Source organism: Elgaria multicarinata, chromosome 8, assembly GCF_023053635.1.
Source record: "Elgaria multicarinata webbii isolate HBS135686 ecotype San Diego chromosome 8, rElgMul1.1.pri, whole genome shotgun sequence".
Taxonomy (NCBI): domain Eukaryota; kingdom Metazoa; phylum Chordata; class Lepidosauria; order Squamata; family Anguidae; genus Elgaria; species Elgaria multicarinata.
This window is the reverse complement of record NC_086178.1, coordinates 4,920,276-4,932,500: the sequence shown is the minus strand read 5'-3', so window position 1 is coordinate 4,932,500 and position 12,225 is coordinate 4,920,276. Positions and strand designations below refer to the sequence as shown.

At 50.7% G+C, this 12,225-nt stretch overlaps 1 protein-coding gene across 4 annotated transcripts in view; it reads left to right on the top strand.

Annotated features, from left to right (window-relative positions):
- RUBCN (rubicon autophagy regulator) overlaps positions 1 to 7,412 on the top strand; it is an 84,907-nt gene extending 77,495 nt beyond the window's left edge. For all 4 annotated transcript variants that reach the window (XM_063131767.1, XM_063131765.1, XM_063131766.1 and 1 more), the window contains 3 exons: positions 655 to 808; positions 3,021 to 3,114; positions 4,659 to 7,412. In XM_063131767.1, coding sequence (XP_062987837.1) covers positions 655 to 808; positions 3,021 to 3,114; positions 4,659 to 4,828 — 418 coding nt within the window. In that variant the 3' untranslated portion in view covers positions 4,829 to 7,412. The remainder of the gene's footprint in view (positions 1 to 654; positions 809 to 3,020; positions 3,115 to 4,658) is intronic.
- Positions 7,413 to 12,225: the final 4,813 nt, after the last annotated feature.

Here is a 12,225-nt window from a genome sequence, read left to right as displayed (position 1 = left end):
ACACCAGCACTTTATCTCACTCTCGTCATGCCTGGTTTGCGATTTTGCAGCACAGCACTCAGATTAACGTTGTGCCTGTCCTGCAGACACCCCCCTGCCTCTTCCCCTCCCTTTTTCGTGTTTTTCTAGAGAAGGGAAAGTCTGGATTATTTCCCCCAAATGGAATTAAAGCACCCTTCACCCCCCGTGTAGTGCCATCCTCTTGCTATTTCCTTTGTTGGGGGTGTGTGCTTTGAAGGGAGAACTTGCTGACGAAAGGGGAGGGCGGGGAGGTTCTCCTCCTCCAGCACCGTGTCGGTAAATCACTAGACAACAAAGCCAGAGTGAGGTGGAGAAAGAGCCCACGCCCATCACAACGTTACAACCAATGAACTGGAGGCGGAAGGAGAAGGGGCGGGGCGGAGTGGAAGCGCAAACAGGCGAAAGGGAGGTTTCATCGGTGTAGCCTGATACCGCAAACCCATGTGAAAGGGGCCGTTAGCTTGACGCGCTAATGAAACGGAGCTAGGAATTGCGGAGGAAAACCAGGGGGGAAAGTAGGTGTGATGGAGCTCTTAAATTGGCTGCAGTGTTTCCTAAGCAGAGGGGAAGTAGCATTTGTGGGCAGTTTTGTCATGATGCAGAGCTGAGTGCCGTGTGGCTCCTTTCCTGCAGGGTCCTGGATGCTTTCGATGCTGTGCCGGGTCACTTGACGGAGGATCTGCACCTCTATTCCTTAAACGACCTGAGCACCACCAAGAAAGGGGAGCTCGTGCCCTGCCTGACGGAGCTCCTCAAGGCAGGTACCCTGCACGTTGAGAAGTGCATGGTGGGTAACCGTATTCCTCCCTTCCTCCTTTCAGTTCTTTCATTTGTATGGTCTTTATGTCTCCACTGGGTCAGGTTTTAGTGCCAAAGTAAACATTTAAGGAAATCTGGGATGATGATGATGATGATGATGATGATAGAATCATAGAATCGCAGAGTTGGAAGGGGCCTACAAGGCCATCGAGTCCAACCCCATGCTCAATGCAGGAATCCACCCTAAAGCATCCCTGACAGATGGTTGTCCAGCTGCCTCTTGAATGCCTCTAGTGTGGGAGAGCCCGCAAGCTCCCTAGGTACCTGGTTCCATTGCTGTACTGCTCTAACAGTCAGGAAGTTTTTCCTGATGTCCAGCCAGAATCTGGCTTCTTGTAACCTGAACCCGTTATTCCGTGTCCTGCACTCTGGGAGGATCGAGAAGAGATCCCGGCCCTCCTCTGTGTGACAACCTTTTAAGTATTTGAATAGTCCCATCATGTCTCCCCTCAATCTTCTCCAGGCTAAACATGAGCCTAGTGAGGGAGTGAGGGAATCCTTTTGCAGGAGATGGCTAGCCACTTTTATGGACCAACAGCTCCCAGAGTTTCTTAGAAGCCCACCAGCAGTTAAACAGGGAGGCTGGGGAGGTGAGAGAGGTGGCCTGGCAACGGAGGGCCAAAGAGATGAGTATTATTATTATTTATTTATATAGCACCATCAGTGTACATGGTGCTGTACAGAGTAAAACAACAAAATAGCAAAATCCTGCCGCAGAGGCTTACATTCTAATAGAATCATAATAAAACAATAAGAAGGGGAAGAGAATGCACCAAACAGGCACAGGGGAGAGTAAAACTAACAGTATAAAAGTAAGATCAAATAAGGAGTTTAAGGGGCTGAAGGAGCCCAGGGAAATGGGGAGGGGGAGTTTCCCTGCAGAGCTAAAGAAAAGGAGGGGCCGTATGTTTTGACGACAAAAGGACGTGCTGATTAAAAGCAAGGTCAAAAGTCCTTTCGGCATCACATCTTCTCAGGTTTCTACGTTTCTGTAATCATAGATTCATAGAATAGCAGAGTTGGAAGGGACCTACAAGGCCATCAAGTCCAACCCCCTGCTCAATGCAGGAGTGCCTTTTACAAACTCCGGTTGGTGGCCCAGCTATGCCCCTGTCTGGACAGGGATAATCCAGCTTCAGTTGTCCATGCTCTGGTACCCTCCAAGTTAGATTACTGCAATGCGCTCTACGTAGGGCTGCCTTTGAAGATGGTTTGGAAGCTGCAGCTTGTGCAAAATGCAGCGGCCAGATTGATTTCGGGAACCAGAAGGTTCGACCATAGAACACCTGCTCTGGTCCGCTTGCACTGGCTGCCTGTATGTTTCCGAGCCCAATTCAAGGTGCTGGTTTTGACCTATAAAGCCTTACATGGCTTGGGACCACAATACCTGACGGAACGCCTCTCCCAACGTGAATATACCCGGTCACTACGTTCAACATCTAAGGTCCTCCTCCAGGTGCCTACTCCGAGAGAGGCTCGGAGTGTGGCGACGAGGGACAGGGCCTTTTCGGTGGTGGCCCCCAGACTATGGAACGATCTCCCTGACGAGGCTCGCCTGGCACCAACGCTGCTATCTTTCCGGCGCCAGGTTAAGACTATCCTCTTTGCCCAGGCATAAGGCGGCACATATTAATCACCCACATGTTTAGTTTTTTTAAAACGTTTTTTAATGCTTTATGTGTGTACGTTCCGTGTTTTAGAATTTTAAATTTTGTATACTCGTTTTTACCTTAATTTTAGGCTATGGGGGCGGTATATAAGTGCAATAAATTAAATAAATGAATAAATAAATCCACCCCAAAGCATCCCTGGCAGATGGTTGTCCAGCTGCCTCTTGAAGGCCTCTAGTGTGGGAGAGCCCACAACCTCCCTAGGATGCAACATCCCAGGCAGATTTCACTTCAGTATAGAGCAGTTTTCCCCAGCCAGGTGCCTCCCACATATATTGGATTGCAACTCCCATAACTCCCATGCTGGCTGGGAATTATGGGAGTTGCAGTCCAACAGATCTGGACAGCACCAGGTAGAGAAAAGGACCCCCCACCCCCACCATCGTATTATATATGTGTTTCAAGTGCTGCAGGGCTTCTCGGACTCCTCAGAAGTGAAACGCAAGTGGGTTTGCAGCGTCTGCGGGCCTCTTCTCCTTCACTCCCCTCCACCTCTTTCTCTTTCTCCAGCTGTGCCAGGCCAAGGGCTTCATCTGCGAGTTCTGCCAGAACGAGGAGGACATAATCTTCCCCTTTGAGCTGAATAAGTGCAGGACCTGTGAAGGTAGGCGAGCAAACGGGAGCCGCGACCGCTGGTGGGGCGGGTGGCCGGTTGGATTCCTTAGGGGGAATAATATTCCTGGTCCAGCTAACTAGGATCCCCTGTGAAGGGTGAATAACTATTAGTTAAACTGATTCAACTTTAGGGTAGGCAGGTGCGTGGCCTAGACTTCCGTTTCTTGCACAGCACTTGCCAAGGCAACGGACGTCCTCGGCTGGCTGCGTTGCATAGACCGAGGGGGGCTGTCTTGCGGCATTGCGGAGGGTGCTGTAGTGGAGCCCTCGGGTTGCACGAACATCTTCTGTGGCAAGAGATCCTGGGATCCCTGGAGCACCTGCTGATTCATCAATGACCCTAAAGCAGGAGTGGCGAACTGGCTTTCCTAGGCAGGGCCATTGACCCGGGGGGGGGAAAGTCATTTGGGGGCTGCACCTGATGGGGGGGGGTGAGGCGGAGCCAAGTGGGTGGAGTCTGTAGCACTGCTTCTCTCTCTCTCTCTCTCTCTCTGCCACCCCACATGAAGTTAGGCTAAGGACCACAGGCTCCTTCCCTCTTGCCACCCGGTTCGTTTTGCAAACCCGCTCTGGCCCTGGGTTTGTCCTGACCTCTGTCAACACTTCATAGAATCCTAGAATAGCAGAGTTGGAAGGGGCCTACAAGGCCATCGAGTCCAACCCCCTGCTCAATGCAGGAATCCACCCTAAAGCATCCCTGACAGATGGTTGTCCAGCTGCCTCTTGAAGGCCTCTAGTGTGGGAGAGCCCACAACCTCCCTAGGTAACTGATTCCATTGTCGTACTGCTCTAACAGTCAGGAAGTTTTTCCTGATGTCCAGCTGGAATCTGGCTTCCTTTAACTTGAGTCCGTTATTCCGTGTAATGCACTCTGGGAGGATCGAGAAGAGATCCTGGCCCTCCTCTGTGTGACAACCTTTTAAGTATTTGACGAGTGCTCTCATGTCTCCCCTCAATCTTCTCTTCTCCAGGCTAAACATGCCCAGTTCTTTCAGTCTCTCTTCATAGGGCTTTGTTTCCAGACCCCTGATCATCCTGGTTGCCCTCCTCTGAACATGTTCCAGCTTGTCTGCGTCCTTCTTGAATTGTGGAGCCCAGAACTGGACGCAATACTCTAGATGAGGCCTGACTAGGGCCGAATAGAGAGGAACCAGTACCTCCCATGATTTGGAAGCTCTACTTCTGTTAATACAGCCCAAAATAGCATTTGCCTTTCTTGCAGCCATATCACACTGTTGGCTCATATTCAGCTTGCGATCTACAACAATTCCAAGATCCTTCTCGTTTGTAGTATTGCTGAGCCAAGTATCCCCCATCTTGTAACTGTGCCTTTAGTTTCTATTTCCTAAATGTAGAACTTGGCATTTATCCCTATTAAATTTCATCCTGTTGTTTTCAGCCCTTCTGATCCCTGCAGTTTAGACACGCAGGTGCGGTGGGACCAATGCAGGCTATGGGGTCTTGCACCGTTTGCCCTCCCTGGATGTTTGACCTCTGACCCCCCTTCCCCCGTTTTTTCTCTCTTGCTTGCAGAATGCAGAGCCTGCTATCACAAGGGCTGCTTCCGGTCTGGGCCCTGCCCCAAGTGTGAGCGGCTGCAGGCGCGGAGAGAGATGCTGGCGAAGCAGAGCATGGAGGCTGACATCTCAGACTACGAGGAGGAGGAGGAGGAGGAGGCGGCTATGGCAGGAGCGGCCACGTGACAATTGACCAGCTGCACTCTGGTGCGTGGCCTCTGCCTCCAGAGACTGAACTGACAATGAACTCAAGCGGGACTCTTCCACGGCTAACAAGCCCAACCAGACGGCGGATCCCCAAGGGATCTTTTGCACTTGGCTTGGGAGGGTCGCCGTTCCTTTCCGTCTGAGCCGCCCGCCCGGGGAGGGAATGGCGCGGTTGCCACTTCTGCCACCAACGTTGACACACGACGAAGCTGAGCTTCGTTGCCACCGCAGGAAAAGTAGCAACTGTGGTTTTGCTTGCGTCTCTGACTCGAGTGCCTGAACCTTCGCCCCCTTCCGTCTGGGAGGAGCTGGTGGATGGCGATGGTCCCACCAGGGGCTGAGCGACTGGCGGAGTGCCAGAACACTCCGAAAGGGAAAACCACCCACTTGAATCGTTTTATTTCCTCTATCACTTTTGGTCTCTCTTTCGCCAAAACCACTGCCTATAACTCTGGGTTCTTTGCTGCTGAACTCCGCTTATTCAACCCTTGTTTTGTGCCTGAAGTATTTACGATGAGTTGGGGAAGCCAGAGAAAAAGGGGACTTCTGGCCTGCCCTTGTCATCTTGGGAACTGCCTAGCTACCACAGAAACAGATGCTGTAGGAAATGGGTGGACAGCCGGGAGGCGGAAGCCTTCGTAGGGCGTGGTGGGGCCGAGTTGGGGCCAATGCTTTCCGTACCTTCTCAAAATGATCTGCCTGCACCCGCTCCCCCTACACCGGTCCCACTTCTCCTCCTTTCCCGTTTTTCTTCCCACCTGCCTGAAATATCTGTTCCTAGCTAGAGAAGCATGGGTTAGTGTCTTGCAGGACCCTTCCAGGGTCCTGGTTTTGGCTGGGGTGATGGGTGGTCCATCAAGCTTATAGACGAAAGCCTGGGGGCTCTCCTGATGTTGTAGGACAAGGTTGGGCAAAAGGGTAGATTTCCAGGTGTCTTGGACTTCTACTCCCATTAGCCCCTGCCAGCATGGCCAATGGTCAGGAACGCTGGGACTTCCAAGTCCCAAACATCCGGAAATCTACTTTCTGCCTGCTTCTGTTGCAGTTAAGCAGATGCTTCCTTGGATCAGAAGAAGATGGGCTTTTGATCCAATCACTGGGTAGGCCATGGCATCTCTGGTGGTGATGAAGAAGTGCAGTCCGTGCCCTCGTTCTTGCAGGGGCACGGCAGGGATGGCGCTTTGGGCGTGCCGGTGGCTCTTACGGAGCCTCTGTGTTGGTCTCCCACCCTGTCTGCTGGGATGGCGGGGGGCTGTAGCGGAGGGAGCTCAGCTGACCTGTGACAGCTGAATTGAGCTCAGCTGCCTCCTTGGATGCCAGGCTGGCAACAGCTCTGGCCTGGGTTTGGCCTGCTGCTTTTCGCCCTCCTTGGCCTCTGCCATCCAGTCTCCCCCCTGGATTTGCCGCATCCTTTGCTTCTGCCTCGGGCGGTTGAGCCTCTTCGCTTCCTTTCGCTCAGGACTTGAAATGTTAGGACCTTCCCACCTCAGAACAAGGTTGTGGAGACAGAGGTGGGCAGACGGCTCCTGGAGAAAGCCTCTTAAAAACTGGAGGAGGCGTCTCTTGCTTGCCGTCGCTGTCCTGCTCCAATTTTTAAGAGGCTTTCTCCAAGGAGCCCTTTGCCCACCAATGTCTCCTCATCCTTGTTCCTCGGTAGGTAGCAAACAGAGAGCAACCCACTGGGCCTCTCCAAGCCTGTGCCCCAACCCATCCCATTGTTCCTGTGCATTTCTGTCCTGTTTGTGAAGGCTGCCGGCAGCACGGTCCAAGACCCCATGTTTTCCTGGCCATCCAGTGCACAGATGTTAAGTCTTTGTTACCAACAGCCCTGGTTCTGGTGAAGTTGTTGCTTTCTCCTCGTAAGCCGTCTCTCTGACCTTACCCACCCAAGATGCTCATGGCCTATGCATGAACCGTGTCCTGTGTGGCTACCTTGAATGATCTTACCCCATCGTCACCCAGCTCCTTGCCGGCCTTCCCCTTCTGAGGAAAGCACGCCAGACTTGTCAGCTATGTGTGCACTAACAAACCTCTGCCAAACTCCTTGAAGCGGAGTGTGCCGCCCCCCAGTTCCAGTGCAGGGAGAAATAAAATCTGCAGGTCCCTCACGTCCCCCCTGTATGGGGTATATTCCCATTCCTGTGTACAGTGCTGCCCCAGAACTACTTAGCAAGCATGTTGGGCTACGTTGTCTTTTGTGTGCATGTGTGTCTTTTTCGGAGTCATCGTTTGTGTTGCTAACTGTGAGCTGGACGTGTCGTCACCCCACCACCCACCCACCCTGAGGCTTTCAAAGGCAGCTGAAGCTTGGGCCTGTGAACCATTCACAGAACGGTCAGGAACGAACCGTTGGTTTGCGGAAGTGCGTGAAGGTTGTTGTGTTGCCCGAGGATCAAAATAGCATGGAATATTGTCCCGAAGAGGTAATTAAGACCAGGAAGAGGTGGAAATCTGGCTCAGGTGGTACAAACCTGAATCTCCTGAGGGCTGTTTTGTGCATGCTGCCTTCTTGGCAAAGACTACAAGACCCATTGATTTCCAGCATTGCACACACACACATATATATATATATATATATATATATATATATATATATATATATACTGTGTGGGGCACTCTGGTAAATCTGCTGATTGAACTCCAATTAGAACTGGCATGCAATTGACAGGATCTTAAGATTTGAATTAATTGGAAGAATTTTATCGAAAGGGAGCTATTTCTTCGCCAGGCACTTTTTTGTTTAGAAATCCCAAGGTTGGTGGTTTTAACTCCTCAGTGTTTGCATCGTGTGAGGAAGCTTGTCCTTTCCTGCTTCCTCTTAGAATTGGCACTGGGAGATGCTGGTCGTGCTCCGGGCCTTGCCAAGGGCGTCTTGGTAGTCTCTCTGGCCTGGACCTTTAGCGGGGTTGAAATACCTGGCGCATGTTTGACACCTTCAAAGCATTGCAGAGGGTCACGGCCCGCCCACTTCCAGGCGTTAGGAAGGAAATGCTGAAATAATTGGCTATGGAATGTTCCGGATGGGTGATGGTTTGCTTTGTATTTAGTCTGTCCGTGGGCTGGGAGGAAGCGTCCCCGGAGAAAGCTATTGGACTGCCTGAGCAGGATAGCTGCCTCCATGATGGGAAGGTAAGGGGTGGAGATGAAGCAGAAAAACTCTGCTGACTGAGCACGTTTAGAGTGTGGGTTGGATATTTTCCCGAGATGGTTGCACTTGATGGCAGTGGGCTTGGTCCATCCACCTCACCCCACTCAGATGCAAGACCTACTCTTGTTATCCTCTGAGGGACCATCAGCCCCGTAAACTTCTTGTTCCTGTGCAGTTCCTACAATAACCTCTTGCCGTTCTCTTGAGGAGATCGAAACCTGTTGTCTGAATGAAAACCTAAAGAAACTGCCGGATTCCTCCCGGATTCCTCTTGATCTAATTTTTTTTTTTTAAATAAAAGAAGACGACTGAAAGCGTCGCAGCATGGTGGGATCTTTGATCCAAGTTGACTCTGCCCTCTTCCCCAGCCACGTCACAGAGAGTTTTTGATTCGAGAACCTTTGAAAGGTAACACCCATTCTCTGGAGACTGACAAAACCCGTACCGGCCTCTAATGTTTTGTGCGCTGCTTCTTCTCCCTAACACACCCACCCACCCACCCCCTTGAAGTTTCCTTCTGACCTGTTTCAGGACCAAATGACCAGTGCTATCAGCCACGTGCTTAAGCAACTCTGCTCAACCCTGATCCATTTTATTTTGCCAGGGGGAAAGCTATTCTAGAACACGCACCTGATCCAGGCCGGAGCCCTGCAGCTGTCTTTTCTCCTCCAAAAGAGACGCGGCCAGGTTGAGCCCACTTGTCGAAACCCGCATCTTAGCACAGCGCACGCTTTGTCCCTCAGCCTGGCCTCATTTGAAACATGCAAAAGATTGTCAACCCACACACCGATTCCCTCCAGCCTGCTCACGCCTCTCAGTTGCGGACTTCTCAAGAAGTTTGGGGGTTGCTGGTTTGTTAGTTTTTGCAAGTCCTTTGGGCACTCCGGCACATTTCCCCACCCCACCCCCGTCCCGTTCGCCAGCAAAGCCCTCTGTTTAATAGCTATTTTCTAGAAGCACTGATTTAAGTTTTAGAAAAGCCGACAGGTGGATATTAGGTTGTGTTTTATGTTACGCTGTGGAGGGTTCTTTCTGGAATGGCCAGGAAGCCCCAAAGGGAGGACTCCGTGCACAGCAGAGGGGTTAAGAAGCCGAACTGTGCTCAACGCTGATGAAGCTGTGATCCCAGTCCCGTTTGCTAGTCTTGCAAAATGACTACTATCCCTAAATATTGTAGATGGTGTGTGGAAGCTCTTTGTAAAAAGAAGACTCACGGTGTTTGTTGAAACCTGATATCCATCTGCAGCGACCGTTCCGATGCACAGCACCACAGATGGAAAGCCGTCCATAATAAAACGACATTTGAAAGAAGGGTTTTCTTTTTCTGGCGTTTCACATTTGGCTGAATGGTGGAATAATATTTCAGATTCATAGACTACTAGTCTTGGCGGTTCAGGGTTTGGTTTTGTGGGGACAGGATAAAGGAGAAGACTTCAGTGTTGTTGTTTTTAAAGCTGTGAACCCAACACTGGACTATACAGAAACATTTTCCACATGCCCAGGTTCCAGCATGGCTAGCTTACCTGTAGCCCCTCACAATAACTGTTTGGCAAACTGCTCTCGGATTGTGTTGAGGGACCTAGAATAATAGAATAGCAGAGTTGGAAGGGGCCTACAAGGCCATCGAGTCCAACCCCCTGCTCAAGGCAGGAATCCACCCTAAAGCATCCCTGACAGATGCTTGTCCAGCTGCCTCTTGAAGGCCTCTAGTGTGGGAGAGCCCACAACCTCCCTAGGTAACTGGTTCCATTGTCGTGCTGCTCTAACAGTCAGGACGTTTTTCCTGATGTCCAGCTGGGATCTGGCTTCCTGTAACTTGAGCCCGTTATTCCGTGTCCTGCACTCTGGGAGGATCGAGAAGAAATCCTGGCCATCCTCTGTGTGACAACCTTTTAAGTATTTGAAGAGTGCTATCATGTCTCCCCTCAATCTTCTCTTCTCCAGGCTAAACCTGCCCAGTTCTTTCAGTCTCTCCTCATAGGGCTTTGTTTCCAGATCCCTGATCATCCTGGTTGCCCTCCTCTGAACACGCTCCAGCTTGTCTGCGTCCTTGAATTGTGAAGCCCAGTGTGCAATGTTAGCCTGACACTCACTTCTCTTGTGTAAAAAAAAAAACTTCTGGCAGGGCATGGTTTGTCCCTCAGCTACTTCTCCCCTGAAACTCCCCTTCCCCCAGCTGGCTTTATCCTTCTCTGCCACTGTTCCAGATCTCCATATTTACAAGGTAACAGCAGCTGACTAGGTGGCTATATTCTTCCCTGGTAGAAAATGCCCTTGCAATGGTGAAAGGTCTACCTGGCCGGCATTACACATGGCTGCAATACTGCCTGGCCTTACAGTAAGTGACACATTTTACCCAAACACCACCCTCAATTATCCAAAGCCTCACTTATCTAAAATACGAATGCACAACTGTTTTGGTTTTTACTAAAACGTTTTACTGTAGGAGCACAATGAATTCATAGAAAATGCCTTGCGCGGCACTCCCGTAACAGTCACTCCCAAACCATTGCTTCTGCCACCAAATGAATCAAAAGCCATTAGCAGAGACTGTACCACTGAAGCTGTATCAGCCTTGAGTACCAGAATATGGAAAATAGAACTTTGTAGATTGCTTGTCCTCAGATTCTTAAGATTAAGTGTGACAAGCAGCCAATTCACATCCCAACACCCACAGAAGCAGACATTTGCCTCCTCTCACATGGCTGCTTTCTCTGCACTGCGGTGCTACCTAAAGCAGCCTTCCTCAACCTGGGGCGCTCCAGATGTGTTGGACTACAACTCCCTGAATGCCCCAGCCAGCTGGCTGGGGCATTCTGGGAGATGCAGTCCAACACATCTGGAGCGCCCCAGGTTGAGGAAGGCTGTCCTAGAGCTAGCAACCAGCCTCTCTTTGCTCCCAGCATAATTTCCAGAGGCCTGGAGCTTTTTAGCCTACAGCATGGCTCATCCCAGAGCACCAAGGCAGCTAGTGCTGGGTGAGTCCAGCCCTCACGCAAGATGAGCAGAGAGTAAAGTATAGCAAGAGGCCCCAAGCCTGGACCCTTGCCATAAAAGGAATGCCGCTGCCAAGGAAGGAATTAGGCCACAAGGCTAGTGAACCCCTACAGAACAGGGTGGGGGATTCTAAGACTCTGGCTGTACTATAATTGTAGGATTCTCTGGAATCAGATTTGATCTTCATGCTTCTCCCCAAAGAACTTTTGAGAACGGCAAAAGTTTCAAGTGCCAATCCCCAAGCAGCCATGGGGGAACATCCCTTTCATCTCCAGATGTCCTGTTTTCATTGTAGGAAGCTGGTCAGGTACCACAGGGTCGGCAACCTGTAGGCCAAAACATCTGGAGGGCTACAAGGCGCCCACTTCTGTCCCCTTATGAACCAATGTGGTGGGTGGAGCTCTTGGGCAGCCTGGTCCATGCGACACATCTGGAATGGGAGGTTCAACCAGCTCCAAATCCAAGTGATTTCTTTGATGTTCTGCAGCTTCCTCACTAATCTACAATTCCCAGGCTCCCCTGGAGAGGCCAACTGAGTTCAGACAGCATGATAACCAATGGTGGTTTAAATAGTCGACAGTTGATTATTTAACCCACCACAGGTTATCGTGTTGTGTGGCGGGAGGTTTTTTTAACCAACAGTTGGTTATTTGGCTGAAGTAACTGCAAATAACCAACGTTGTGCAGAGTTGGCTATTTGAACCACCATCGGTCATTGTGGCACGTGGAGGACACTGTTGGTTATTTTCTCAGCCACAGAGTCGCATGGCAAGAGAGGTCAAAGCAACAGCTGCCGCTCTAGTCCAACTGGCAGGATAGGTTTTCGGCAGCAATGGCTGATGGGATACTTGCTGGAGGACTGGATGGGGAATGAATGACTCAACTCAGCGTGGACTAATAACTCAATGCTGATCCTAATCCGCACCACAGTTGATTATTTATGTTGTATGGGGAGTACCCCCTAGGTAAACTGTCGAGTTGATTATTACCCCACCATTGACTATCGTGTTGTCTGAACGCAGCTGCCATGCTACTTAAACTCACTACTTCTGTAGTGTAGCCACAGTTGCAACAGGTAAGAGTCTCCACTGGGTGGGTTTTTCAATACCTGGGCAATTCACCACTCCAGGCACTTAAATCGGCTCAGTTGCCTCTACCTGCTCTAGATTTCGCTTCCAACAATCCTCTGTCTCAGAGATCATCAGGACTGCACCAATCAGAGAAGCACAAG